The 25,984-nt window shown below is 44.1% G+C and overlaps 1 protein-coding gene across 1 annotated transcript; it reads left to right on the top strand.

Annotated features, from left to right (window-relative positions):
* Positions 1 to 4,049: 4,049 nt before the first annotated feature.
* On the top strand, positions 4,050 to 24,607 carry SEC62 (SEC62 homolog, preprotein translocation factor). The gene is made up of 8 exons (XM_082320942.1): positions 4,050 to 4,111; positions 12,051 to 12,159; positions 12,561 to 12,666; positions 15,305 to 15,515; positions 17,106 to 17,198; positions 19,650 to 19,710; positions 20,631 to 20,750; positions 21,358 to 24,607. Exons 1-8 carry the CDS (start codon positions 4,076 to 4,078, stop codon positions 21,822 to 21,824), a joined length of 1,203 nt encoding a protein of 400 aa, XP_082177068.1. The 5' UTR covers positions 4,050 to 4,075; the 3' UTR covers positions 21,825 to 24,607.
* The last annotated feature ends 1,377 nt before the right edge of the window (positions 24,608 to 25,984 follow it).

The raw sequence follows: 25,984 nt of genomic DNA, 5'->3' as shown, positions 1-25,984 counted from the left end.
TATTTTTAACTGAAACACTTGTAGTCATAACAACAAATTTATGATTTTATAAAATAATAACAATTTGCTTTTCCTGATGCTATATCCTCAAATATTACCATTCTTCTTCTCCCCTCCTGCTGCTGCCAAAAAATAGAGATACAAGCAAGCCTTTTTTTTTTTTCCCCCTCAAAACCTCAGCTGGTTCTTAAAAAAAATTGATTGATGTATTTTCCATTTAACATATTTATGTGTCCGGGTACATCCCCACTGACTCCAGCATGGTTTGCTGGACCAGCAGAATTGACGGTGGTCTTTAGGAAGAGCTATATGCCACTCTGCATCAGGAGAGTCATGTCTTTATCAGAGTTCACCAGTTATTGCTAAAATAAAAATATATTCTTGCAATGAGCAAAGCTGGTATTTGAAACAGATGAAATTCATTACAGAAGGATCAGAATCAGGGGAAATTCATTTTTAGTTCAACTATGCTTTTTGTAAGTTATACGTATCAAGTAATTCTGAGTTGTATAGAAATGAAAAGGAACTTGCAAGAGTGGAAGTATTTAAGAAGCTTCTTAGTGAAAGATAATTCTGGAGATTTGTCTAATTAATCTTTGTTGTTCTGCTGAAGTAAAAGCTAAGTGGCTAACTAAATATTTAGAAGCTTCTGAGATGGAAGTGACTCAGGATATGTCTACACTGGAGTGTGCTTCTGAGGAATGACTCATGTATTTGTGGGTGGATTTTCACTAAACCTGACTTGAAAGTATGTGTTGCTGTACAGTCCAAGGCCCATATTCCTTCTATTTTGAACCCATATTCAGTGCTGAAGCTGACTGGATGAAACGGGAGGTCACTCTGGAGCCTGCATGCTACCATCTGCGGATGACCTAGGAAACGGCTCCTAACATATTGCTGGGGAATTTTCCTGTCCTCCTTGGATCCCTCTATGGCAGCTCCTTCCTTCCCTCCTGCCTGCCTTCCTGACCCTCAACATAATAGTTGAGGTAACTGTGATTTGTGTTCTCCCCTCTCTTCCCCCAAAGCCAGAAGGATTAACCATGGGTCCAGTGGATAAGGTTCCTACAAGTGAATGGTTTGTTCAGCAGAACAGACACTTGCTCACACTTCTAGCGTCACTTCAATTTCTGTATTGCAGATGGCAGTGTGACTCTAGAGATAATTCGTGACGCACTTGCCAGTAATTCAATTGCCAACGTGTAGCCTTGCACTTCTGGCGCATATTAACTATGTCATAGTGGTAACACATCATCTTATGGATCCAGGATGACCGACACTGAGCCCAAAACAGTGAGATTACCAATAGCACAAATGCCGATAAATTGCCAGAAGTGAATATAAGGGTATAAGAAAATATATACTGGAAAAAGTAGAGTAGAACACCACCTAACTCAGTGTCTTGCCTCAGAGGCCAAGAAAGGATACCTCAAGCAGAGTAGAAGAACAAAGCAAACATCTCAGAATACTCCCTTTATCACCAGGCATCTATCGCGCAACCAGACATGATTTTTATGTTTAATAGCTCATGATGCATTTCTGTTTCATGAATGTATCCAGCTGTGTTTGAACTAAGTTTCCAGCATCCATACTGCTGTATTAGATCACACTGTTGGGGTGAAGAGGAGTAGGAGGAGGGAAAAGAGGCTAATGAAATGCTGTTGGTTTGGCTTCGGTTGAAAAAGGAAACCGCTCCACTTGCATGCAATATCCTTCACAACAGTAATTTAAGTGGTCATGATTCTGAAACCCTACTCGAATCAAAATGGCAGTTGGCACTTAAGGGGCTGTGACTTTACTGCATGGTTCTGAAATGCTTCTTTTTGCAGCCCGCCCTGCAGCTGACACTGACACTAACCTTAAACGCAAGCAGTCTGAACCTTCACTTCTACTCCCTGGCTTTCTTGAGATTCAGCCACCTCCTTCTCTCCTGTTCTCCTGCCATACTGATGACTGCAAATAAGCTTGTCCCATGTAAGACCCAGTCTGGATAGGCTCTGCGCTCCAGAATGGTAGGAAGTTTACCATCCAGTGCCTCGCGCTGGAGGACACGTTCCCTGGCCCGCTTTCCATCCCTCCGTCCTTTCCATAGATCTGCCTGAAGTGATGAGTTTGCTCCCTGTGCCGCACACCATTCTGCTGCTGCATGTCCAGCTGTCCTGGGAAGAGCTTCTCTAAGTTAGTGTTTCTCGAACTTCAGATGAATTAAACGATCTGTGGAAAAAAAAGAAAGTAGAGATTGACCAGAAATCCAAGGTGCTTTTCTGGCAGCAAATAGCCTGATGTACGGCAGATAATGTACCATGCCAAAAAAAATGCAAAATGTACAGCTAAGCATTAAAGGCGGGTTTATGAATCCGCCGTAGATTCCAAGATGCAGAAGGCATATGGAAAGTAAGGTCTTAAAAGAGCCTGAAAGTAGGGGTATAGAGGGATGATGATCTGGAATGAGACCCATCATGTGGCGATTGCGCTCTTCACAAAGGGGGCAGTGAGCAGACAGGAGCGTGGTTCCAAACAGCCTCTGCCATAGAGCAGGGAGGATTTTCCCAGCTGAAGTTGAGCTCGTGCCTATGCAGGGACAGCAGAGAGGCTCTGAGCTATGCCGTGCTAAAACCCTTACTGCAGGCATTGTGTTATTAGCAAGCTGTAAGTTACAGATGGCTAAAACTTCTGCTAGAAAGCCTCCATTTCAGATGTGCTTTTATGTTACTGTAAGTTAAGCACATAAAAAAGCTGTTAAAATGATTGCCGACTTAAAAATGTGTTTTTTGAATAAATGCACTTTGCCTACTTTTACCAAGGCTTTGTTTTGTTGTAACCATAAAAACTTTCATTCCCTATACCTACAATTTTATCTTTTGAATTATGCTTTTATAGTTCATTCACTCTGCAGTCAGTCAGCTTAATTTGTAACCTGATAGATTTTCTGCCCAGCAACAGCAAGAGGAAAACATTCAAAAGACGTTGTACCAGAAAAAACACTAAAACTGGCATTGTGACTCAGGGGCAAACATGCTGCTGGAAACAATTTTAGGGTTTTAATTACCTAGTTTTCAATCTGAGAGGTTCCAAAATCATAGGAACAGGAATCAAACAAGATTTGAAAGGACTGGACAAGACGATACAGCACCGCACATACTTTTCCACTCCGAAGTGCCAGGGTGTGGTTTGGAAACATGGAGCCAGGATAAACCATTATACGCTTCGCTAACTGGAGTGACCTCATAGCGAAAGCATGCGGGACAACCTCTGACAAAAGGCCATTTTACTCTATATAGGTTGCTTTCTACATCTAATTCTGTAGCTATATGAGAAGGTCTGAGCAATCAGAGCGTGTTTAAATAGGTAACAACTAACAAAGGCCTGCTGTATCGAGCGTCTTTGAGGCCTAACGTCCCGTTTCGGAGTATCAAAACTAAACATAGAGATTTTTACTGCCAAAGAGCTGGAGCACCTTTATGCCAGCAGGACGGGCTAGCTCTTCAGATACCAAGTGACACCACTGAGCGCCGACGGCCACCCCGGCTTTGTCCAGCCTGCGGCCAACACGGCCAGGACGCGGCCAGCGCGCGGCCTCCTGCCTTGGGTCGGCTCCGACGCGCAGCCCCGGCTGCCGGCGAGGGAACCGGGCGGCGAGAGGCCTCGATACCCATTTGGGAGTTGGACTTTAGACGCCGGGGGCTGAGCAGCGCTGGGCAAAGCCCGGGCACAGGAGAGGCCGCGTCTCCCCCGGGGGGGGGGGGAGTTTCTCATTAACCAGACTGCTGTAGTGGGGGCCTGACAGCCCGACGGGGGCCCAGCCCGGGCGGGCAGCGATGCCTTCGAACCGGGGCGGCCCACCAGAACGGCGACGGGATGCTGCGAGTCGACGTCCCCTCAGCGCCCGGCACCGCCCGGCGAGGGGCCTGAGGCGAGGGGCCTGAGGCGGGGCGGCCCCTCCGCCGCCGCCGGCCGCGGTGAGGGGCTGAGGCGGCGCCGCCTTCCCGCGCCTCCGCCGGTTCCCGCCGCCTCTCGCGAGGCCGCCGCCGCCCCCCCCGCGGCCCACGTCACCGGCGGAGCAGACGGGGACAACATGGCGGAGCGGCGGAGGCACAGGAAGCGGATCCAGGTAGCCGAGCCTCTCCCTCCCCGCCCGGCCCGCGCCCCCTCCCCGGGCGGCAGCTGCCCCCTCCCCGTCCTCAGGGCGACCCGGCCCCGCCGGGCGGGATGCGCCGGGCGGCCCGGCCGCCCCTCCGAGGGGCTTCCCCCCTGCTTCTGCGGCCTCCCCGCCCCGACGCCGTGCCGTTGCGAGGAGGCGGCGGGAGCCGGCGGTGAGGGAGGGAAGCGCCCTCGTCTCGGCCGCCGCCGGGGCAGCGGGAGCCCCGCCGGGGCCGGGAGCGCCGCGCCGGAGCTCGGTAAAAGCTTGGGCTGGCACCTGGGGGACAGGTTTTCCTCAGAATTTTCTAGCAAATTCGTAAATCCTAGTAAATACTGAGAAAAGCTGGAGCCCGCGGCGGCGGCGGAGCGCAGGTAGGGGCGTGCCGGGGCCCGGCGGTTCTGTCCTCTCGGGGGCTTTCTCCCTCCGTGACCGGGGAGCGAGGCGTCGAGCTGTTACCCATTTTTAATCGCCGTATTATGCTTAGGGTCTCACCCGTTACCAGTGTCGAGCAACAGCTCAGTGCGGTGAGGACAACGCTCAGAGTAGGCGGGCGAGCGGCCACCTTAGCCTGGAGCTGACACCGGCGTGTCTCTTCCAGGGATTCGTAAAGCAAAAGCCACGGGACAGATGGTGTAAGCATCTTAAAAACAAACGTGCCCCAGCCAGGAAATGATGTGGTGAGGAAAGGAAATTTGTTTGTACAAAACGTAAACAAACAACCGGGTCTAAAAATAGACCTAATCAGCTTTGAGATGATGTTAAAATGTAGCGATAATTATATGGTATCGCTTAAAGGCAGAATGAAGACTGCTTAGGTATTTTCACTTACCTGGAAGTCTGGACTTCTCAATAGATAACAGTGACTTTTACAGAGTTTTTAATGCATGTTTTGGGTATAGTTGCAGCATCAGTTACTGTAATGCCTGTTACTGTTATGTGGTATTAACCCTAAGCCTAAGTAATGTTTGATAAAGTGGAGATAATATTCACGAGAGAAATCATAGAGCCATTCAACAGCGTACACTTCACATGTCACCCTTCTGCTTGGTTGCCCTCTCTCCTTTCTCTTCCGTTCCCTTCCCAGCCCACTTTCCCTTCCCCCAAGAAGATGGAGTTGTGTCTGTACTTGTAATGGTTCCTTTTTTCCCTTTTAATTCAAATTACTGGGGGGGGGCGGGCAGAATGCAAAGAGTAATTAATCAGAATCTTGTTAAGCAAGCCTTATCAATCACAGCCATTCAGTGAATTATCATACATCATTATGGAATTGTTCTTTTTTCATAATCATCATAGACTCTCCCTTACCAAGGATGACAACAGCTCAATAAAGCACCCATCAAAACCAAATTAAATGTAATTTAATGTTTTGTATAATACCCAAGGCTGTGGTCTTGCAGGCACTTAAGCACACGCTTAATTTCCAGCCTCTTAGCAGTAAAAGTATTTCCCGGATTGTTAGTAATTAAATCGATGTCTGGGTGTTAACACTTAAGGTTTAAGATTGTGGCCTAAATTTGTGATACAATTATGCAGATAAACATCTGTTGCATCGTAGTAGTTTCCCAGGGTATGTCAACAACAGTGGGAAGAAAAGACAGCGAACAAAGAATACTGTTGAATGCCCAGAGGGTGTTCTTAATTGGTCAGTGAATAAAACAACCTGTATTTTTCTTGGTAGTTGTTTTGTTTTATTTTTTAAACTTTTTTAACTTTATTGGCATAGTTGCAGTATGCTTCTCATGTTTCAGGATACTGCTGCAAGTTTCTTCTTTTAAAATGAAGCGTGGGATGTTTATTTGTAGGTGTTTCAAGAGCTTTAGAAGTGTGTACTTATTTTAGGGTGATGTGTACCACTTATTTTAGGGTGATGTGTACCCCTTAATAAAGCGACTATTTATCATACTGTATGGAAGTCTGACATTCGAATACCCCATTGTCATTAAGGAGAGCTGTATTTCTTCACAAGAGTGAGATTCTCCTAGCAGGAGATGGTCTGTTTAGCTGTGGAATAGGCTGATGCAATAGAATTCAATTACAAATACTATATTTACAGAAACTGGGTTCTGAATAATTTTTATACGATTTTATGTCTACCATCAAGTAGAATCATGGTAGTTAGGCAGCTAGCTAAACATGACATGAGACGTGAAAAAATTCTCAATAAAATAGTTCAAAGTTCTGTCAAGCCTACTTTCTGTGTTCTCCTTCAGAAGTAATGACAGGAAGGATGCATTTTATTTTCATAAAAAGGCACGTTGCCCAATCTGTATTGCATAGCTTAGACTCTTCCTCTGGCAATAAGCTGAAAGTTATGGAAGCTGCAGAAATCTTACCTTCAAAAATTTGAATAAAGACATTTTAGAGGTAAGGTTTTCAAAGTGTCATTCCTGATGGTAACTTAACTGTAATTAACATGGAGATTACTTCGGACATGCAGTAGTGAAAAGGGACCGGTCTGTAGGATGCAGATTGCTCGAGCCAGTAGGCCCCCACGTGATTCATATTTCTGAAATCAAGAATGCTTGCTGTATAGAAAGGACTTATTAAAAGAAAAACAACATATGTTGTCTAATGGCTAGTTTAGTATCTCTTCTTTAGACAGAAGATGGGGTATGTCTTTGAATGCCTGTTACTCCAGCAACCTGATCAAAGCTATTTCATCTCTTGGAAAAAAAACATGGTTCCATAGATATCCTGAAATATTCACTTAAACACAAAGTCTTAGTTTAGAGTTAGTTACTTTGACAAGCATCCCGCTGGGTAACACGTGGCAATCTGTTGGCAGGTCTGCAATTTGACTGTTAAGTAGGCATTAAGTTTTAATTACATTGGCCCTATTCCAGTGTGCACGGTTTTATTTTGCCCCATGTGAAGTTTTGTTTATCTTTGTGTTGTGATCAATAGCACTTGCATAGCACCTTAGTGCTGTGTCCTTTACTCTAGAACTGTTAATGCATAGAAATACTGCTCTTATAAATAGAGAAAACAGTTCTTGGGCAAATGCCTCGCTGCAAATTGATGGCTGAGGTGGCATCAGTGCTGCGTACATGCCATTAATGACACGTACCTTCGCTGTCGACGTTTCTTTTTTCTCCTCAATCACTGGATTCAAGCTTTGAGATTCTCCTGATGACGGACGTCTACTGGTCAATATTAACTGTTGTAGCCTACGGTTCTGTTGTGTCTTGATTTAGGCTCTGCTGGAAGGAAAATGTGCAACAGCTGCGTTGGTGCTTCCTGTGCTACAGTTTTTTGTGAATGAGTATGGAAAGGATCTTCAGAAATGACAATGCGATGGTTTTCCAGCAACGGAGATTTTAATCCAGCTTGCCTGCTTGTCTTTATTTTCTCATAAATTCTAGTAAAGCTGAGTGGGATGAGAACAAAGAATGGCTAAATAACTTCTTTGAAAATGAGCGGTATCAGGTGATAGAGGAGGAAGAAACGAAGACCAAGAGGGGAAGAAACGCAGAAAAATAGGAATTAAAAGTAGCAGCCCCACTTGTCAGTAAAACAAGAATCACTGTCTTTTGAAAATCTGAGTTACATTTTTGGAGGTGGGAAGGGAAAAAGTCGAAACAACTGTGGCTAGCACACAGCCACGGTAATCCAAAAGAACTGGTTCCTCTGCATGGCTCTGCCACATTTTTTTGGTTTTGTTTTTGTTTTTTTTTTAAGAGACCTCAGGCAATCCATGTACGGGTCATCAGTGCAAGCATCAGACAATTTTAGGTTTATTAGTCACTGAATAAAATATAAATGGAGTCCTAAGAGCAAGTCCTAAGACCCTTACGTGTTTGTTTCCCCCCTTCCCCCTCCCACCCAGTGATCTATCAAATCATGCTGATTTGTGTGCTTTTTCTGTGTCCTACTGCACCTTGATTTATTTTAGGCAAAGTATAAATGTTTCAGCAGAATGGATGAGGAGTACTCACTCTCCTGCCACAGAACATCTTCTAATCTAAGGGCCCGAGAGTCAACAGGGAAAGGAAAAAGATAATCTTGCAATTCAGCCCAAGCTTTGATGTGCTCAGACCATCTTCAGAGCAGATAATGCTAACGCAGCTGTTGTGTCCTTACAATGTGAGGAGAGGTATGAGGAATGGAACGTGCGTCGACATAGTGTCACTTTTGACATAGCCTCTCGGCTTGAAAAACAGGCTGCACGTGACAAATGTGCTTAAATTTCTTCTTTTCCTTATCTGAAAACTGTATAAACTATTAGGCTTCAGAAGTCTTCTGTGAGGGACGGTGTTCTGAAAATCTAAGTTCTCTGATGTAGGAGCAAAGAAATAAACTAGATATTCATTTTATTGAAATCAAAGAATTTTGATGACCCCTTTAAAACAGAGGAACATAAATCCTTGTAATGCATTTGTCTGCACATGAAATAGCTTGTCTTGTTAGTGATAGTCATTGTTCACTCTGTTCTGATTTTCCAGAAACCTTGTTTATCTTACAATGTTGTAGAAGGAAATCAACCTGTCGTGGGTCGTGCCTGTCTTCTCACAGCTCTGATGTAAAGGGGGAAAAAAAATGAGAGAAATTTCGAACCACAAATATGCTCTGGCCTTTTGACATCCATTGAGTGGTTCCAGGAGTAAGAGAACCTGAATAAGTCGTACTTAGGTAGAGATGAGAGGGAGAAGGAAGCTCATGGGCACGCTGGTTTGAATAGCTCAGTTCAGATGTTTTTATTTTTAATTTAACAGGCCTCTCTGCTGCTGCAGTCCCAGCTGGAGGTTGAATTAACTGGGCACTACATCAGCGTATGGAAGGAAGTTCAGAATGCGCTTTGATTTGGGAGATAATGGCAAAAAAGAAAAATTTTATTAGTGTTTTCCTTTCACTTCAGTGGGTCTGGAAGGTCCCTGAGTTTGAAAATCTCAGCGTGGTGTTATGAACTCATGTAGGGCAGAATTTTGATAGGAATGCTTGAGAATTATTATTAAAAGTTTTAAAATATCAGTGCATTTCTAGTATGTAGGTATGCTGAGCACTGTTTTTGCTGTCTTCTTGTAGATGGAGTTCTTCTGTCTAGCTAAATAAGAAATTGGGTTTGATTTTATTTTTAATGGCATTCTTCCAGAATTTGTAAATTATCAGGGATCATAAATCTCTAACTTTTACATTCTGTCTAGTGATAACATGCATTTTTCAATATATAAAATTAAAGTAGATGCAAGGGTCTAAAGCAAAATCCAGAGCAGAATTATTTGGAAGCTTGACAGTATCCTATTTTTTATTAATTGAAAACAGTTTAATCATAGAATTTTAATTGAGAAGACATTTTACAACATTCCAGAAATATATTGCCTGAGATGTTTCTTGAATCTTTCTGTCTTTCCTATACAAGCAAACTTTAAATACCAGAAAGTTTTCATACGTTTTTAAGGCTGTGTCATCTGTTTTAAAGCTTTATAATTTATTGAGAACTACCCCTTGATTAATTTGTATAATCTTTTTTTTTAAATGTATAAGGAGGCTGGGTTTTGGCTATTTTTACAACTGAACGTGAAGATCAGTTGAACTGCATCTTTAAGAAGTTGTGCTTAGGATACCGACATTTTCAGTGCTTTTGTTGATTTCACTTTATGATGAAATGTAATATTATTTTCTGTCAGTCATCTGTTTTAACAGACGCCTGGCACTGCACATAAAGGGATGAAAATAGGATGAAAAGTGGGGATTAAATTGCAGGGGAAACTTTAACTTTCTCAGAATGAGCTCAGTTAAACTGTGGCGGTTTCTCTCACAGGGAAGCCTTTTTTTGTTTGGGATGTTATGAAACTATCCCACAGAAAAGCACAAAGCAATAGATAGTAAGGAGCAATGAGAAAAAAAAATCTCCCGGTGCCAGCCGCTGCCTGTGTAGCGCATCACCTGACCTATCAGAATCATAAATATTTTAGGAAGAAAAAAAAAAAATCCTAGCAGAGGAGTTAACATTGATGCGAATGTCTGTAGCTTCTCTGACTGTTTCACGGTCTGCGCTGTGAAGAAGAACATTTACCCTGTGAGGAGTTGTTCGAAGTTTCATTTGCTGGTAGGAAATATTAAAAAAAGCCTTGTTTTGAAACTCAGTTGCTGCATGTCGTCATCGCTCTCAACGGTACCTTAGCGCATGCGCCATCCGATAAGGATGGTACGCGTTCGCTCATTGTAACTCATTTTGTTGCTATTGAACCAAATATGTTTTGGTACCAAACTTGGTAGTATCAGCAGTGATTTACAATGACTGGTACAACTGTACCATATAAGGGGACGTCAAACCACAGTATATAAATTATGTCAGTTAGTGAATAGTTTTTCATGAATTACACAGATTTTTAAAATTGGCGGTAAAAAAAAAAAAGGCTTGAACATGGAGAACGAGTTAATTTAATCTATATGAGGACTGTTAGGATCATCTGGCTTAATTTAGGCACGTGTTTTTAAAACTAATCTAACTGGTGAGTATCAGAGCATATTTCTGCACAGATATAAAGAATTTAGGCTTTAGAAAATGTCAGTCATCTCAGAACTAAAAAACTGCAGAGTGCTTTTGGTCATTTGGATATCTTATGTCTATATTATTCTCTTTAAAATTGTCCTCAGATAGGAAAAGCAACAATTCCATCTAGAAGGATAATTCATTAACCAGTTGATTTTGAAAGTTAGCTGTGCAAACTGTTGAAAATTAACAGCTCTCACCATCTGAAGTTTTGATTCTGGTGTAACAACATCTATTTGACCTTGCATTTTCGCTTAACATGCTTCTTGCAATATTTTGATTATACATCTTAAAAGCCGTAATGGAGGTTGTGTATGTTTATTGACCTTTAAAAACATTCTGTCTTTAAATAGAATCTTTGAATTCTATCTATTCCTGTAAATCACCAATCTGTTTTGTGGCTTCTGTAATCTGTTTCTTTGGCCAGCATGAGAAGAACAGGTAGAGCAGCGGTACTGGCAGTCTGAAAAGATGTCCTGGTGTTTCTCTGTTACTGATCTGCGAGTAGTGGGAGGCTTTGGAGAATTAAGCCTTCCTGATTAAAAGCACTCTGACAGAAAGGAATTTTTGAGGAAGTTTGAATGAGTCAGTGTAATATGCCAAGTGTTTGTTTCGGATATGTTTTTGCGAAGCAGGAACATTAGAAAGGTCTCCCTTTCCCACTTACAAATATTAGGTCTTAATTTTACATAATCGAAAATGCCCATCTCTGTCTTTCTGTCCTACAAATCTTTGAATTCTGCTGCCTCTCTGCAAGTTGGTAAATGTACAGAATTTACAAACGCGTGCAGACTAAGGGCTCCCTTTTCCTAGAACGGCTGGTTTGATGTTCGTGTGCTTCCTCCTGCTGCGCTTCGTACTGGTGTTCCTAGTCTCTAGATTGGAAGAATCTCCTCAGTGGCACTCGGAAGCTTGAGTCATTTTGTAGTCATGCAGCGGTACTGAATTTTTCTAGCCAAATCTTCCAACTTCTTTTCAACATGGTTTTCTCCTCTTTCAGAGGAGATTCAAGCTGCTCTGTATTCTGCCGATATGCTGCATCGCTGTCGTTTCACACATGCTCGTTCCTCCCTCTGTTGTTTTTCTTCGCTCTCAGCTTCACAACTGTTTTCATCCAAGCTTGTATGCCTTCAGCGCCTTCCCGTGCGCCCAGGGCTTTCCTCTTAGGTCCTCCTCCAGTTTGCTCTTTTTACAGAGCTGTTAAAGGAGTTTGTAAAGGAATGCTTTTTTGCTTTATGTAGACAGAAAGTTCTTGGGAAAAATAACTTGACCTTTTTCACATCGTTTGCGTTTTATTTGTTATTTATAAATTGCCATAAAATAATGAGGACTTTGCAATATCTGATTTTTGAGCCCAAATGAGCGTCTTTCCCATGTGTTTAAAACTGTATTAATTGTGCGCTTTTGCTGTTGTAGGAGGTCGGTGAGCCATTCAAAGAGGAGAAGGCTGTTGCTAAATACTTACGCTTCAACTGTCCAACAAAATCCACCAACATGATGGGCCACCGAGTTGATTATTTTATTGGTAGGGTTACTTTTAACCAGAGAATGAAACTTTCTTCTTCTAACATTGTACTTAGGGGAGCGGGGGGGTGGGCTGTTTTGGTTTTATTATTAGTGCTTTATCTAATAAGTACTGATCTTACAGTTTGGTTTTGAAAACTTATCTAGGCCTTAGATCACCATAAAATTAATCTTATCAGCCTGAAGTAAACACAATAAACTTTTTGCTCTGTGATTTAAGGGTGTGTCGTTGTCAAGAGTGCTGTATTTCCGAACAGGGGCTAGTCTTACTTTAAAGATTGAGAGGATGTGGAAGATCACCAGAACTGACTGACTGGTTGGTGTGGTTCAAGGAAGGTAGACTAAATGTTAAAATAAATGTCATTACTTTTGATGCATTTTAAATTCCATTTTTCCCTCTAGCCTCAAAAGCTGTGGATTGCCTCCTGGATTCTAAGTGGGCAAAGGCAAAGAAAGGAGAAGAGGCTTTATTTACAACCCGAGAGTCTGTAGTTGATTACTGCAACAGGTATGACCTAGCCTAATTCATTAATTTTATTAATGAGTATAGTTGTCAAAATGTCTTAGTTATTTAGGAACCAATTTCACGCAGGCTTTGTGCATTCTAAAACGTTTGCGGTTGCGTGTAAAAATAATGATTGTATTTTTATTACTGTGTTTGAGGGTGGAAACAACGTAGTTTTATCATCTTTGTTCTCAAAACTCTCTCACGCTTTCATTGTGCTGCTTGGGGCAGCAAGATGAACAAAACGATTTTCCTAGATCTTGTAGTTATGTTAAGTCAGTAGGGTCAGAGCTCTCAAATCTCTCCTTCCTGTGGACCAAGTCTGCCATCGTGGCAGCGACTGGACTTTGAGGTTCAATTTATGCCTCTCAAACGGCGTGTCCCCGCTGCTCGGTGTACTCTAAGGGCTTTGTTTAGATGAATGGCATATTCTGACTATACCTCATTTGGGGCAGACGCGTAGGGTTAAGAGGACCGTCTACCCTTGGAGAGCTCTGCGAAAGCTACTTAGAAATGAAGACCATGCCTACTATTTAGGCTTTTTTTTTTTCCTGGCCTCTTTTAGATAGCCATCCAGCAAGGTGAGGTTCTTCCCCCCAGTTCCAGGGCCAAGGCAGGGCTGATTCTGTGCTTGAACTTTAATCCTTTTGCTGATTTCTTCAAGAAAGTTTAGAAAAAAGCATTATTTTAATGCAAGCAGAAAAATAAGTTTTCCCTTCCAGAGTCTTTGGACTGAGGTAGGAGTCTGTGCGTTTGTTCTTCAGTTACTAAAGCACTGGATGAGACAACAGTTGGCCGAGTCCTTCAGCTCCAGCAGCGTAAAGAATGCGTGTGTAGCGTGCAAAGAAAATGAGTTCAACCTTCTGTTCTCTGGCAGTGATTTTTATCACCAGTATCATTTCATGTCCTGATGATCCATTTGGCACCATACCGTGTCTGCAGTTTGGTTTCTCTTGCTCGCTTCTATATTGCTAATAATGCTAAGGCCACCTTTGGTCACTGAAGCTGTTTTCAGAGTTTTAAACATTAGCGCTGGCTACTTCCTTTGCCTTTTGGAAGGGATGGAGGAATATCTTAATACAAAAATAATCCCTTCAGTATAAGAGGCTGCTTAGGCTCTTATTCATATTAAATACAAGTACCTTAACTCTCTTGGTGTGGCTATTGCTTGTTTTACCTGCCCTATCGAGCAAAACCCAAATATCAGATCCTGCTCCTTCATCCTGTCTCAATTGCATCGATCAGTTGTGTATTTAAAACAAGTTACTAACTGAATTCGAAATGCTGCTCCAGTACGTAAGGTCTCCCGGTATGCGTATCTGTTGATCTACGTTCAGTAAGTTTTCTGTTGAGGGGTTTTGTTCACAAATAAGCTACATCGATAACGCTTTGTTCAGCAGATCTATGGAGGGTTAACAAGTCCGGAATCGGCAAGCAATCTGGACTTCGTTAGTTACGTCAGGGTCCGTCCCGCTTCAGGACCCGGCTGCTGGCCGCACTGATGCCGTGGCTCCGTGCTCTGAGCAGGAGATCTTGCGCAGTCCCGGCTTTCCCTATTCCATCAGAGGCTGAGGTAGCTCCTGCAGGTGGAAGGGCTGGCCTGCAGGCCAGACCTGTCCTGTGGGCTGCGTGTACCCGAGGCCCCTAAACTTCCAGCTGTGAAGAAAAGTAGTTTCTCCCAAACAAGTGATTTTCTGTTGCTAGAAAGAGAATCCAAGTCACCAGTTGTCTGAAGGAAGGTGTTTCATATACCTGAAGCAACTTTGCTTGATCGTCAGCATGCACATAAGTTTAATTGGTAGAATGACTTCTCTCTCTTTAGCGAGTTTTCCTAATTGAACAAGCAGTCCAGCGTAAGGATTTGGTCTGCAGCAAGAGACGAAAGAAACCCAGGACAAATCAAATCGATTCGGAGCATAGGACCAGGATTTTCGGTGTGAACGAGTGCTTGGATTTCACACCCCGCTGCTTCCCCGCAGTCTGAGGAGCGGTATTCTGTACTGCTCTTCCTGTCCTGAATTTGGCTATGATCCTTTCAAGGACATTACTTGTTGGCGACAGCCTTAAGACTACCAAATACTGCTGCCTGGTGCCCCGCTGGCCGTAGCTAGGCTTGCTGTAAGGTATGTTTGTAGCTGGCACGAACGGGATGCTTGTGTAGGTACCGTAGTTCCAACAGGGTGATTTATCCATCGCGCACCTCTGGCCAAGGAACTTGGGAAGCCGTATGCCCGCTTTCTTATTTTTGCTGGGAAATACATATGACATGAACTTGAAAATAAATATTGGTTGGAGTTGCGTTAATGGGAAAGAGAATTAAATTGACCTGGTGGCTTCCTCCATCCCGCACCTTGTGTGTTCATTTATATCTACGCAGAATGCTGCCCCAGGAAAGTACGGGTTTTTACCCAGTTTTGAACAGATGAACAAAAAAGCAAAGCAAGAGGTGAGACACGGGATAATTAGGTCTGGTGTATTTATTTGCAAATAGAGCAGATGATGGTGATCTCTGTCTTTCAGTCATTCTGTTCATTATTTTATTAGATAAATAATCTAGAATGGTGTCTAATAACATAATCGGGTGTAAACATTATTATCGCAGCCACACTTAAATGCATCATTTAACTTTTTTCACTTTAAGACTCCTGAAAAAACAGTTCTTTCATCGAGCATTAAAAGTGATGAAAATGAAACCTGACAAGGATACAAAGAAAGAAAAGGAGAAAGGAAAGGCCGAGAGTGGGAAAGAAGAGGAGAAAAAGAGCAAGAAGGAAAGTGGCAAAGACGAAAAAACTAAGAAGGAGAAAGAAAAGGAAAAGAAAAAGGATGGCGAAAAAGAGGAGTGTAAGAAGGTACGTCCTGTCTGCAAGAGAAGAGACAAACCTGTAACAGAGAATACATGCACTGATTGTTAAGATTACATTGGCTTACGAATACGGTTGGTTGTTCTAAAATGTGACATACCTTTTTTTGCCTGGTTTCATCTCTAAAATTTGCTGCTGCTTTTTATTTTAACTTTGGAGTTGTTCTGATTTTGATCTAGACCAAACAAGAGGCTTCAGTTGGGCCTTTGTGCACCTGATCATCTTCTAATGTGGACTGAGTTAATCAAAACTGACTTTTCAGCTACAGCGGGCGACGATGCTGTGTGCAAGCGTGCCTTAGCATAGAGCGACACGTGCACGGGACCTAGCATCTCAAACCAGTGCGGCTGCACCTGTAAAACAAACAATTCTGCAGTGTTTGGTAATAGGAGTGTTTGGAATGTAATATTTGGGACTTGGTGCTTGTAAATCGCTCTGTAATAGTGGGCCGTTTTTCTGTACGACAGCTCCATTACTAATCTGCATAATGCCTGGCTTTCACAGGCTTCTGACTTAATTTCTTTAAAGTTCAAGCTGTTATTGCCGTACAGGTTTTCATGTGCTTTTTCACATTTTCATTCTGGATTTCTTTTAATAGCAGAACAGAATTTCTAAATTAAAATGTTAGGAATCTGCAGGAGGAACTTGCGGTACGAGTCCAGCGAGAGTTAGCAGGACAGTGCTCAAAAGTTATTCCCATCCAGACACTCCTGAGTGAAATAATGGCACTCTCAGCGCGAGGAATAGTCTGCGTGCAAAGGTCTGGATCTCAGAAGAAAGCTACATGGCTAATAAAAGAATTCTAAACAAAACAATCTTGCTGGCAGTCTAAACATAGGATCCAGTAGAAGATTACCTCACTCTTGAGGTACTTTAAAATGCTGATTATGAAAGTTATGAACTCTTCCAATTCCCTGTCATCTGGAGAGTTACATTATTAAATGTAATGTTAAGTTTTAAGCTAATCATTATTTATTGAACTGCTGGTTTAGTGGATTATATAAGCCAGTGGGTAGTAACTTGAACACCACCACAGGGCAAAAATTAGCAAGTTCATTTCAAACAAAGAAAGAAGCAAAGAGAGGGAAAGAGGAGACAGGGAGGAGGAAGCACAAGATCCGAAAAGAGACTGAGGAGGGTAGAGAACAAACGGGCAGAAGGTGATTCTGAAAGGATGCCCGTGTGGTAAATACGGCACCAAGGGACCAAATAATTCTGATAACGTTGGTGATTATGAAGTGTCGTACCCTGTTCTTGATCTTAGTGCAGACTTTCTGTTAATATCAGCGGAGCTTTGCCATGCATTTGAAGACATAATGTAATCCTGAAGTCAGAGCCTGGTCCTTAGACGCTAACTAAAAATAAAGTTGCTCTTTCTTACAATTTTCCTTTATTTGTGAGGTACCCGGTTGGTAATAAACGAGAACAGGAGGAAATAATGCATCTTTACTTAAAAAAAGAAGTGTGAACATGATCTTAAGTTTGTGAAAAGTTATCAGGCTCAATATATTAAAATGCTAGAAATTAAAACCATCTTTTTTATTTTTTAATATATGTATAATTTGTGTTTGTCCTCAGGATGAGACCCCAGGAACACCCAAGAAAAAGGAAACCAAGAGGAAATTTAAACTTGAGCCACATGAAGACCAAGTTTTCTTGGATGGAAATGAGGTGAGATTTATGGGTACTTTCTAACTTTTAGTGTCAGTGTACTATTGTCAGGTAATAGGTTAATTTGCTGGTTTTCTGCAAGCTGTTTGACATGTTGAAAGAAAAATTAATGGCAATGTGATGGCTGATCTTGAAACGTCAGATTTTAGATATTTGCAAGGAGGTGAGGTGGAGATAAATGTAGGACGGTAACTTCAAAAATCTAAAAGAAAACTTAACTGGCGGTAGTTTACGTGTTAGCGGCCATGAGGTGAAACGTTTGTGCTCGGGGTGTAGCGGGGCGTTGGAGCAGGCGCCCAGCGCGCTTCTGCAGCCTCCGCGCTCGGCGGCTCTCAGGACCGGGCTGGGTAACGCCCCGAGCGCACGGGGCTGGCCTCGCGGCTCAGCCTGCTTCGAGCAGGAGGGCGGGCTACAGGCCTCCTGAGGTCCCTTCCGCCCCAAATTGGCCACTGTCATGCCGAAATATTCCTAAACAAAAGACAAGCCTTTTAGAACACGGTGGTCAGTCGCAGGAGGGGAAATAAAAAATACTTGCCACCCAGATGCTGCCTGACTTCGTGATCTGAGCAGGGAGGTGACACTGAGGCATTCCCGAGTTCTCATCCTGGCTTTACCACTGAAATTGTGGTCTTAAATGCTTCTCTGCGCTTTGCTTTCCTGGAAGACAAAGAATTGAATTCTTTTAACGGCTCTGTAACGTACAGAGTCATAATTGTGCCTTTAAGATTTGGGATAAGTGGTAAGGCTTTACTTCAGCAAAGGGATGCTGTGCTGTGTGTTGATGCTGTGTGTCACTGTGCTGGAACCTCCCCTAAGATTCGGTATACCTTTGGTTATAAAACGTACGTGGCGGTGAACGCTGTAATAAATCGCTTGTGTGGAAGATGTCCTTCCTTTACGTATCTTTATTTTACTCTTCCCAGTTCTTTTACAGCCTGCCTTGCTCTGTTCCATCCCGCCTCGTGCAGCATCACGCCTACCTCTGGCCCTCCCTGTTGCCTTTTACACGGCATGCAGCATTCAAAGTGGGGCTGCAGTGTAACAGTACTTTCTGTCTTAACATCGTTGACTTTTTTGTTTACTAATGAGCTGACATTTTTTTAAGAACTGCGACTCCTAACATCTTTCTTAAGTTGTAGCTAATTTAGAGCCAGTCCTTGTGTATTTACATTAGTGCTGTTTTTCCCTTTTCTTCCTTATTTTGCACTTGCAAACACTGACTATTACACGCTCTCTTACTGCCCAGTCCCCCGTCGTAATCTTCAGTTTGTAACAGCTGACTGGCAGCAGAGCTGCGCCTGCATGTAGTCAACTTTCACACCCTGTGAGAAGTAGAATATTAAATTTTTTTTGCATCACACTGAAAAACCGTGTTACTGCCTCTAAGGTCTCCTCCTGCGAGTTCGTATTAGCTCATCTGCTACAAGGGTTTGCTGCTTTCTAGTAATCAGCAGCTTCTTTGCACAGTTAACAATAGTTAAGATTCAAACTGTTTAGTTTGGTAAGAAAAATAGGATTCTGATTTTACTAGTTGAGCAAATTCTGCACCTTACCAAGAAGCTTTTTTCATCAGGCTGAGCAGATCTGATTCCAGTGGATCCGCAGTTCTCAGGCAAACATTCGGTCGAGTGTTGCAACTGTAGACGTTTAGATAACAGTGCGCTGTGGAACAGAGCGTACAGCCATGCTTATCTGAGGCCATCGAATGGGACTTGAGCAGAACGGAGCATTTCAGCTGCTTGCTTTGTTCCATATGTTCAGTCTGGTTTTTTGTCCTCCTAAGGGAATCTCTTCAAAGCCAGAAGTATTTTTTTGTTCCACTTGGTGGACCTGAGACATTTTTTTCTTTACAAAAGTTTTTTTGGCTTCATGCTGAACAACATTAATGAATAAAGAAAGATAAAACCAAACCTTGATTCAGTGATGTTTTGGAATCTTTCATTTCCCCATCAGTTTCGCTGTCTGATTGTTTTCCCCAGGATTTTGCGTCCCCTGCAAGTTACTCAGGGTACAGCTTCTTTCGTGAAGTAATTCTTTCAGAGATCCAGGCTGAGGTTTCCACTGTTTTTCTTACGCAGGATGGGAACTCCTTCCCTCCCTCCTTCCCCTCCCAGCTGGAAGCCTCCAGCACGGCCGGCGCCCTGCCCAGCTCTGCCCGGCGTCACGGCAGCCAGCGCGGGCAGGCAGGCCGGCAGCCCCGCGCCCGCCTGTCTCCTTTCCCACCTCTTTCACTGGCAGAAACCTGTTCCAGGTGCTGTTCAAAGCGTAGCCCTGCCTGCGGTACGCGAGCCCTTGCCCGCCTCCTCTGCCCTGACACGGTACCGACCGCGGGGCCGGCGGTTCGGCACCCGGTGTTACAGCACGGCAGGGAGCATTTGGATGAGGGAATAAATGAAATCATTTATCAGAGAGCTTGTTTTCCAAGTGAAAACCAGGTTATTTCTGTTGCAGGTGTATGTGTGGATCTATGACCCCGTTCACTTTAAAACGTTTGCCATGGGACTTGTACTTGGTAAGTAAGAGTAGGTATTAGCGAGCATGTCGTAAATGTAGGCGTAGTATCGACAGGCCTGCCTGTCCCTGGGGAGGTTTGCCTTTTTTCTGGACAAAGCTTTTGCTCTTCAGTTTCAGCGTGATTTGATACCAGTCCTATTGTACGAATTTTGATCTTGGGATGGAGGGCTACACATGTTTAAAACAAACAAAACCAAACCTGAAACACGCTTTAGCCAACGTCTGAACTTGCCCGAGTTTGCGAGCTGGTTGTTTCCGTTGCTTTAAGCTAAGGAGTAAGTTGCCCAGTAGGCAAATGTGGTGGGTTGTATAAAAAAATGTGAAAGATGCTAAAGGAATTATTTTAAACAGTGAATGGTGCCTTTCTGACCCTAGAATTTGTATTTATGTAGGACAAGCCCAATCAGTTAATTCTGGTTTTTTAATCTAAATTAGTATTGATGTGACCTGACACCAGGGAGCTAACAGATCATTGACCCAACACCCTCCCTTCCAGCTTCCTCGCCCGCAGAGAAGCACCCTCCCTGAGCGTCCCTGCCATCCCCTGGGGCCGTATTCAGGCCTTTGACCGGTCCTCGGGGCCGCCGCCACCTCCACCCGGCTCCCCGCGCCCGTGTCCCGCTGCACCGGTTCTGGGCAGCTCCCCGCTCCCGCTCGCTCCCGCCCTCTCCCCAGCGGTGCTCTCCTTGCTCCGTTGAGGGAGCACAGCGGCTCGGAGCTGCTGCGCGTGGCCCTTGCCGTGCCTCTGCCCGGGCTGAGAACAGGAGCAGTGGGACTAGACGAGGTTTCGGTCAAAGCCTAAAATCGTGTCAGTAACTCGTGCTACGCTAAGGACCGTGGATAAATGGTAAGCCTGGAACCTTTGCGGACATACCGGGAGAAACTAATCGTGCTTCTCATGCTTGTCTTTCTACTTAGTGATTGCCGTTATAGCCGCAACTCTGTTCCCGCTCTGGCCAGCAGAAATGCGCGTTGGTGTTTATTACCTCAGCGTAGGCGCAGGCTGTTTTGTCGCCAGTATTCTTCTTCTTGCCGTTGGTAAGTGTCGGTTGCCTTCGCTTTATCAGCAGGCGAAGTCTGAACGGGCGGAGACCCAGCCTGCTCCTGAAGCCGGTCTGGGAGGTGCGGCTGGCTGCCTTCCCAGTGCCTTGCCGCTAGCCGCAGCCGGGCTGGTTCCCTGTACGCATTTCCCTCCTGGCCACCGGGTGTCAGGGTTGGGCCACGCAGAAAGAAAGCGAGCCCGAGCTCCTGTCACCTGCTTCTTTCCTGTATAGTGGAGATGCGTTTAGGGCCTCCGTTAAAAAGACCAACAAAACGAAACAAAAAACCCCAAACAAAAAACCAAAACCAAACCCAAGAACTGAACATACGAAGAGATTCAGCAGTGAGAATGGCGCAGCCAGGACTGTAAAGCTTTCTTCGGCTTGTATGTCCTTAGCAGAGGGGATAAAGAGCTGAACCGGAGATGAGATGCAAGGTGAACGGGGTGGGGGAGACGTGGTGAGAACAAACTATGCTTTGAGCCGGGGACAAATCGCCCCCGTCCCTGGCTTTGGGTGGGCGTTAGCAGCGGGTATCTCTTACACCATAGTTGCACAGTGCGGATGTTTACAATAAAGCACCAAATTTCCCTTTTTTTATACAGCTCGCTGCATCCTTTTCCTTATCATCTGGCTCATCACTGGAGGAAGGCATCACTTCTGGTTCCTGCCAAACCTTACAGCAGACGTGGGATTCATTGACTCCTTCAGGCCCCTGTACACACACGAATACAAAGGACCAAAAGCAGACTCAAAGAAAGAGGAAAAATCAGAATCCAAAAAGCAGCAAAAATACGACAGCGAGGAGAAATCCGATAGTGAGAAGAAGGAAGAGGAGGATGGGAAAACAGAAGGAACGAGGAACTCGGGAACAGACGGCTCAGGGGGAGAGCGCCATTCAGACACTGACAGTGACAGGCGTGAAGATGACAGGTCCCAGCACAGTAGTGGAAATGGAAACGACTTTGAAATGATCACAAAAGAGGAACTGGAACAGCAAACAGATGAAGGGGATTGTGAAGAGGAAGAGGAGGAAGATACCGAAAGTAGGCCTTCACATGAAAAATCGTAACTCACTGTGGTTTTGGGACTAAGTATGTGCAAATGGTTGGATTTTCTTTGTTGGCTGATCACCAAAACATAGACCATACAGTAGCATCTTTGTTTGCTGAAATATACGTGTTACCAAACAGTTTTATATCTAGTTCCTTCAGTTTTTTAAACCATTAACTTGATTACTTGGTACTATGTTAATCATTAATATCCATTTACAGAAATTTTATCAATCTGACAAGTTTTCTATTGATCAATAGATTGCCCAGATCGTCCTCAAACATACTGAAAAGCATCGTTTTCTGGTACTTGCATAACTGGCCAATTAGTTTAGCTTCTCAAACTTGCTTTTGTAAAACAGGTGAAAGTCGAATGACCAAATCTCAGATTATTCCTAGTTGTACTCATTTGATAGCTGTTTAGGTAAAGCCCTTCTTAGCCCACAGCTTTCTCGATATTTTTCTTGATTTTGTTTTCAAAAGATCGTGAAAACTTTCCTAAGAAAACTAGTTTTAGCAGAAGTATTTTGCTGCGAATATAAAAAGCCGGTAGTGCTGAATTTGGCTGCAGCGTTCTCTGTTTCTCCAGACTGTGTGCCAGCAACCGAGGAAATCCAAACTGGTTTTGTACATCTGGTTCAGAGAAAGATGTCATCTCCAGCAGGTGAAGGAAGCAGCGCGGTTTGGAAATGATGGCTGTTTTCTTTCTCCTGCTCCGTCATAATTAAAAGAAAAATGTATTCTGTACATAATTTACAAATAAAGCGAACCATTTACTTTAACTGCTACTTATTATTTAGAGATTTGATCCAGCATTCAGGTTGTGGTATTAAAGCCATTTTGTGGTGTATCTATCAGAGACGTGCCAGTCGAGAGGACCTCACGGAATATTTGTGTACGGTTGGTAGCTGTTCCACAAGAGCTTTAGTTTTGTGCCAACATTCCATGTATTTGAGTAAGTTGATCTTTATTAAATGAAAGCAAACAACCCAGCTGTATGTATGCCTTAATGTTAAAACTTTCTATATTCTGGAACTGGAATGCTTTTTAAACTGAAGAGGCAGGAGAGTATTGGTCTGTTGGGAGATACAGGTAACGCAAAGCTAACCCGAAGCGACGGTCAAGAACTGTTCGTAAGCATCCTGGAGCAGGCTGCGCAGTTTCCCTTGCGCCTCCCGTTCTGGGCGGTTGGAGGATGTGCCGTGTGTTGTGGTGAGCGGAGCGTTGAAGTTCAGACATGGCATCGTTCCTCTGGCTGACTTAGGGTAACTGGGGATGCGATCGTCTCCCAAACCCACTCGGAGAAGATAAGGGTAAGCTTGATGTTTTAATAACTGACTTGGAGAACTTTTTTTCCTAGCCTAAATTGCTTCCCCTTCCTTCCGGCATCGGCATTTTGGACGAAGATACTGATTTTTCAGATTGTGCAAATACATCTATCGTAATGGGTGCATTGATAATTCCTGGATACGCTGTATTTGCTTCTTAAATCTAAATATTTACTCCATAAGGAAACAGACAAATTGGATCACTTTTTTTTATTAACATAGCAAAAAATGAAAAGACCTAAACAGATTGACTCCCGGACGCTTGTATGCTACCACTGATTAAAATAGCTAACGAAGTCCTGTCGCTGTCTCCAGTGCCTCACTCAGCTGCGCGTTGTGCGACGACGAAGCACCGTGCCCAACAGCTGCCTGCCGCTCCGTCAGCAGCTGGTTTCGGGCACCGCTCGCTCCTTTGTGCTCGCATTTCACGCCTTCCCGCCCAGCGCTGAGGACAGAGCTGCCGTTCTGTGTAAGGACCTTCAGCTCGGTGGCGTGGGCACACCTGACCGAAGCGCCGGTGCCGCGGCTCGCTTGGTAACTCTTGCATTTTACCACCGGAGCGCGGAGTTACAGAAATCTCCGTACTGAAGGCACCCTCGCAGTCCGCCGTGGTAGATTCCTGCCCGTCCCGACGGGAGCTAAAGCAAGGGTGGCTGGCCTTCCGCGTATGTACCTTCCAGAAGCCGTTTACAAATGAGCGCTCCGGCGAGCAGCGCTCTGCGCTGAACGCGGCAGAAGGCGCGTGCTGGCAACGTGTCTAGCGGAGGTTCCCAGCAGCTGAGCCGCTGCCAGGTTTTGAAGACGTTAACGCGGTGGGTTTCAATTACGTTTCGAGTCTGTTTCCTCCTAAAAGTGAAATAACATCTTAAGGGCCTTGCTGGGAAAATAAAGTTGAAATGGTCAAATAATGAATGCTGTAGCGATGTTGGCATCTGCTTCCTGCTAAGGGGGTGTGTGCGATACGCCAGCGCTGCCCGCCTGGGGACGAGTGTCTGGATCTCAAAATTAACCACCCAAAGTTTGTGCCGTCACCTTAGAGTTCCGAGCTCGCGCAGCTGTAGCCACTGAATTACTCTTAAACTCTTCCGTGTGATCTGCAGCGAACAACCGAACCTTGTGAAGGAGGAGTGTGAAGAAAGAGATTTGTTGGAGCTGTTCAGTGGTTAAGGAAAGGACGTCATGACCCGTTCCTGTAATCTAGCGTTTCCTACAAATATTCCCCAAATACTTCAGAGTTATTTTGGAATGAGATCAGGAGAGAAGTGATTACAACGTGCCAGTAATAGTAAAATTGTGAGCGGGCTTACGGTATCCTGACAAACGCTTCCAGTCCAAAGAGAGAAAATCACAAAGGTGAAACGTGGCCAGGGTCAGTTATTTATCAGGCCGCTTTTATATCGGGTATTTCCAAGTTCTTCTTACTGATTTTGACTTTTAACTTCCAGAGTCTAGGGTGACCTTATGGGAACAAGTATATACATCTATATATTTAGTGGAAAGTTATTTAAATAACCAGTCTATTAAAACGTCCTTCCTGCAATAAAATTTTATAGCTGTCTTTTACTGATATTCCTCCCAGTGTTTTATATACCCAGTACAAGTTTCTGATTTATTTTTCTTTGCAAGAAAATAGGACTATACCCAACTTTTTTTTAATTAAATAGTTACTGGTAAAACACAGATGAGTATTTAATGCAGATCAGTATTTAGTGGAGATGTTACACCTAAGTATGGTCTCCTCTGGTACGGATACAGCCTCAGCTCGCTTCTGGTGTTCCGGTGCTCTTAAACAAAGGCAGATCTTTCTCTAGCAATTAAGAAATAATTAAAAATTATTCTTTGACAAACTCGCATATTTCTTTATCTGTTGAAATGTTACAGCGCTGGTGGGGATGCTTGTATCTGTGAGGATAAGCAATTTTCTAACAGCAAAGTACCTCTGTAGTAGCTGCTCAGGGGGAGCATTTATTTTCACCTGCTGTATATCACAGAGATTTTTCTGATTTTTTTTTTAATACGTATAGTTTATAGGACGTATATATTGCTCATTTAGGCCTGTTTCAGCTTCGGTTTGCAATCAATACCGGATGGAGTTCACAGAGCATCACGCAGCACGAAGGGCAGATAAATGGTGAATGTCTCAGTTCCTCAGTCAAGCCCTAACTTACACTTCAGCCGGGACTTGCCTTCCTTCTCTTAGATCAGGAGAAAGGCTGACAGAAGCATCTGCCTTATGTAAGCATTAAATGTAGAGATGTGGGAAAGGTACCTGCCTGCCTTAGCCCCGTATTTTCCTTCCTGCAGCCACCTGCGTTTCTCCCGGTGGCACTAAGCCGTAAGAGCCTTGCAGGGCGGCTCTCCAGCTGCTCCGAGAACATAATTCTTTCCTAATAGGATCACAGTGACAGCAAAGTAATATTCAGACCTCGCAGGTGGCGTCAAAAGCACCGGGCAACAGAGAAACATCCTCTTCCAGCTGCAGTTCCTTTACTGGCAGCAGTTGGAAGTCCCCGTCAGAATCCCTCTTGGATCTGCTGGCAGATTCAGCCCAGGCGAGCTCAGTTTGCAGAGCAAAGCCTTTTCATCCTCCTCGCTGGTGCGCCCTGCCCTTTTCCTCCCTCGTGCGGTTGCTGAGCAGCCACGTTGATATACTCAGCCACAAACCTGAGCCTTTTACAAAATAAAATACACCTAACAGACCACTGTGGAAGAGTTAAGTGCCCCTGCCTGCTGTTTTCTTCCCGCGAGACGCCGCAGTGAGGACAGAGCGGCTTCCCCACACGGGGCGTTCCAGAGCCGAAACGAGCTCTTGTCCCCGTGGATCTGCCTGTCGATGACCCAGCCCAGCCGCT

This window comes from Platalea leucorodia (genome assembly GCF_965183815.1).
Source record: "Platalea leucorodia genome assembly, chromosome: 8".
In the NCBI taxonomy this organism is placed as follows: domain Eukaryota; kingdom Metazoa; phylum Chordata; class Aves; order Pelecaniformes; family Threskiornithidae; genus Platalea; species Platalea leucorodia.
The sequence above is the reverse complement of the archived record's forward strand: the minus strand, read 5'-3'. Positions and strand labels throughout refer to the sequence as shown.

Excerpts from the sequence above, each read along its gene's own strand:
- SEC62 (XM_082320942.1), top strand. The coding sequence starts at position 4,076 with ATGGCGGAGCGGCGGAGGCACAGGAAGCGGATCCAG. Across the intron at positions 12,667-15,304 it reads GTAGTTGATTACTGCAACAG|ACTCCTGAAAAAACAGTTCT; the intron begins GTATGACCTAGC and ends TTTCACTTTAAG. Across the intron at positions 15,516-17,105 it reads AAAAAGAGGAGTGTAAGAAG|GATGAGACCCCAGGAACACC; the intron begins GTACGTCCTGTC and ends GTTTGTCCTCAG.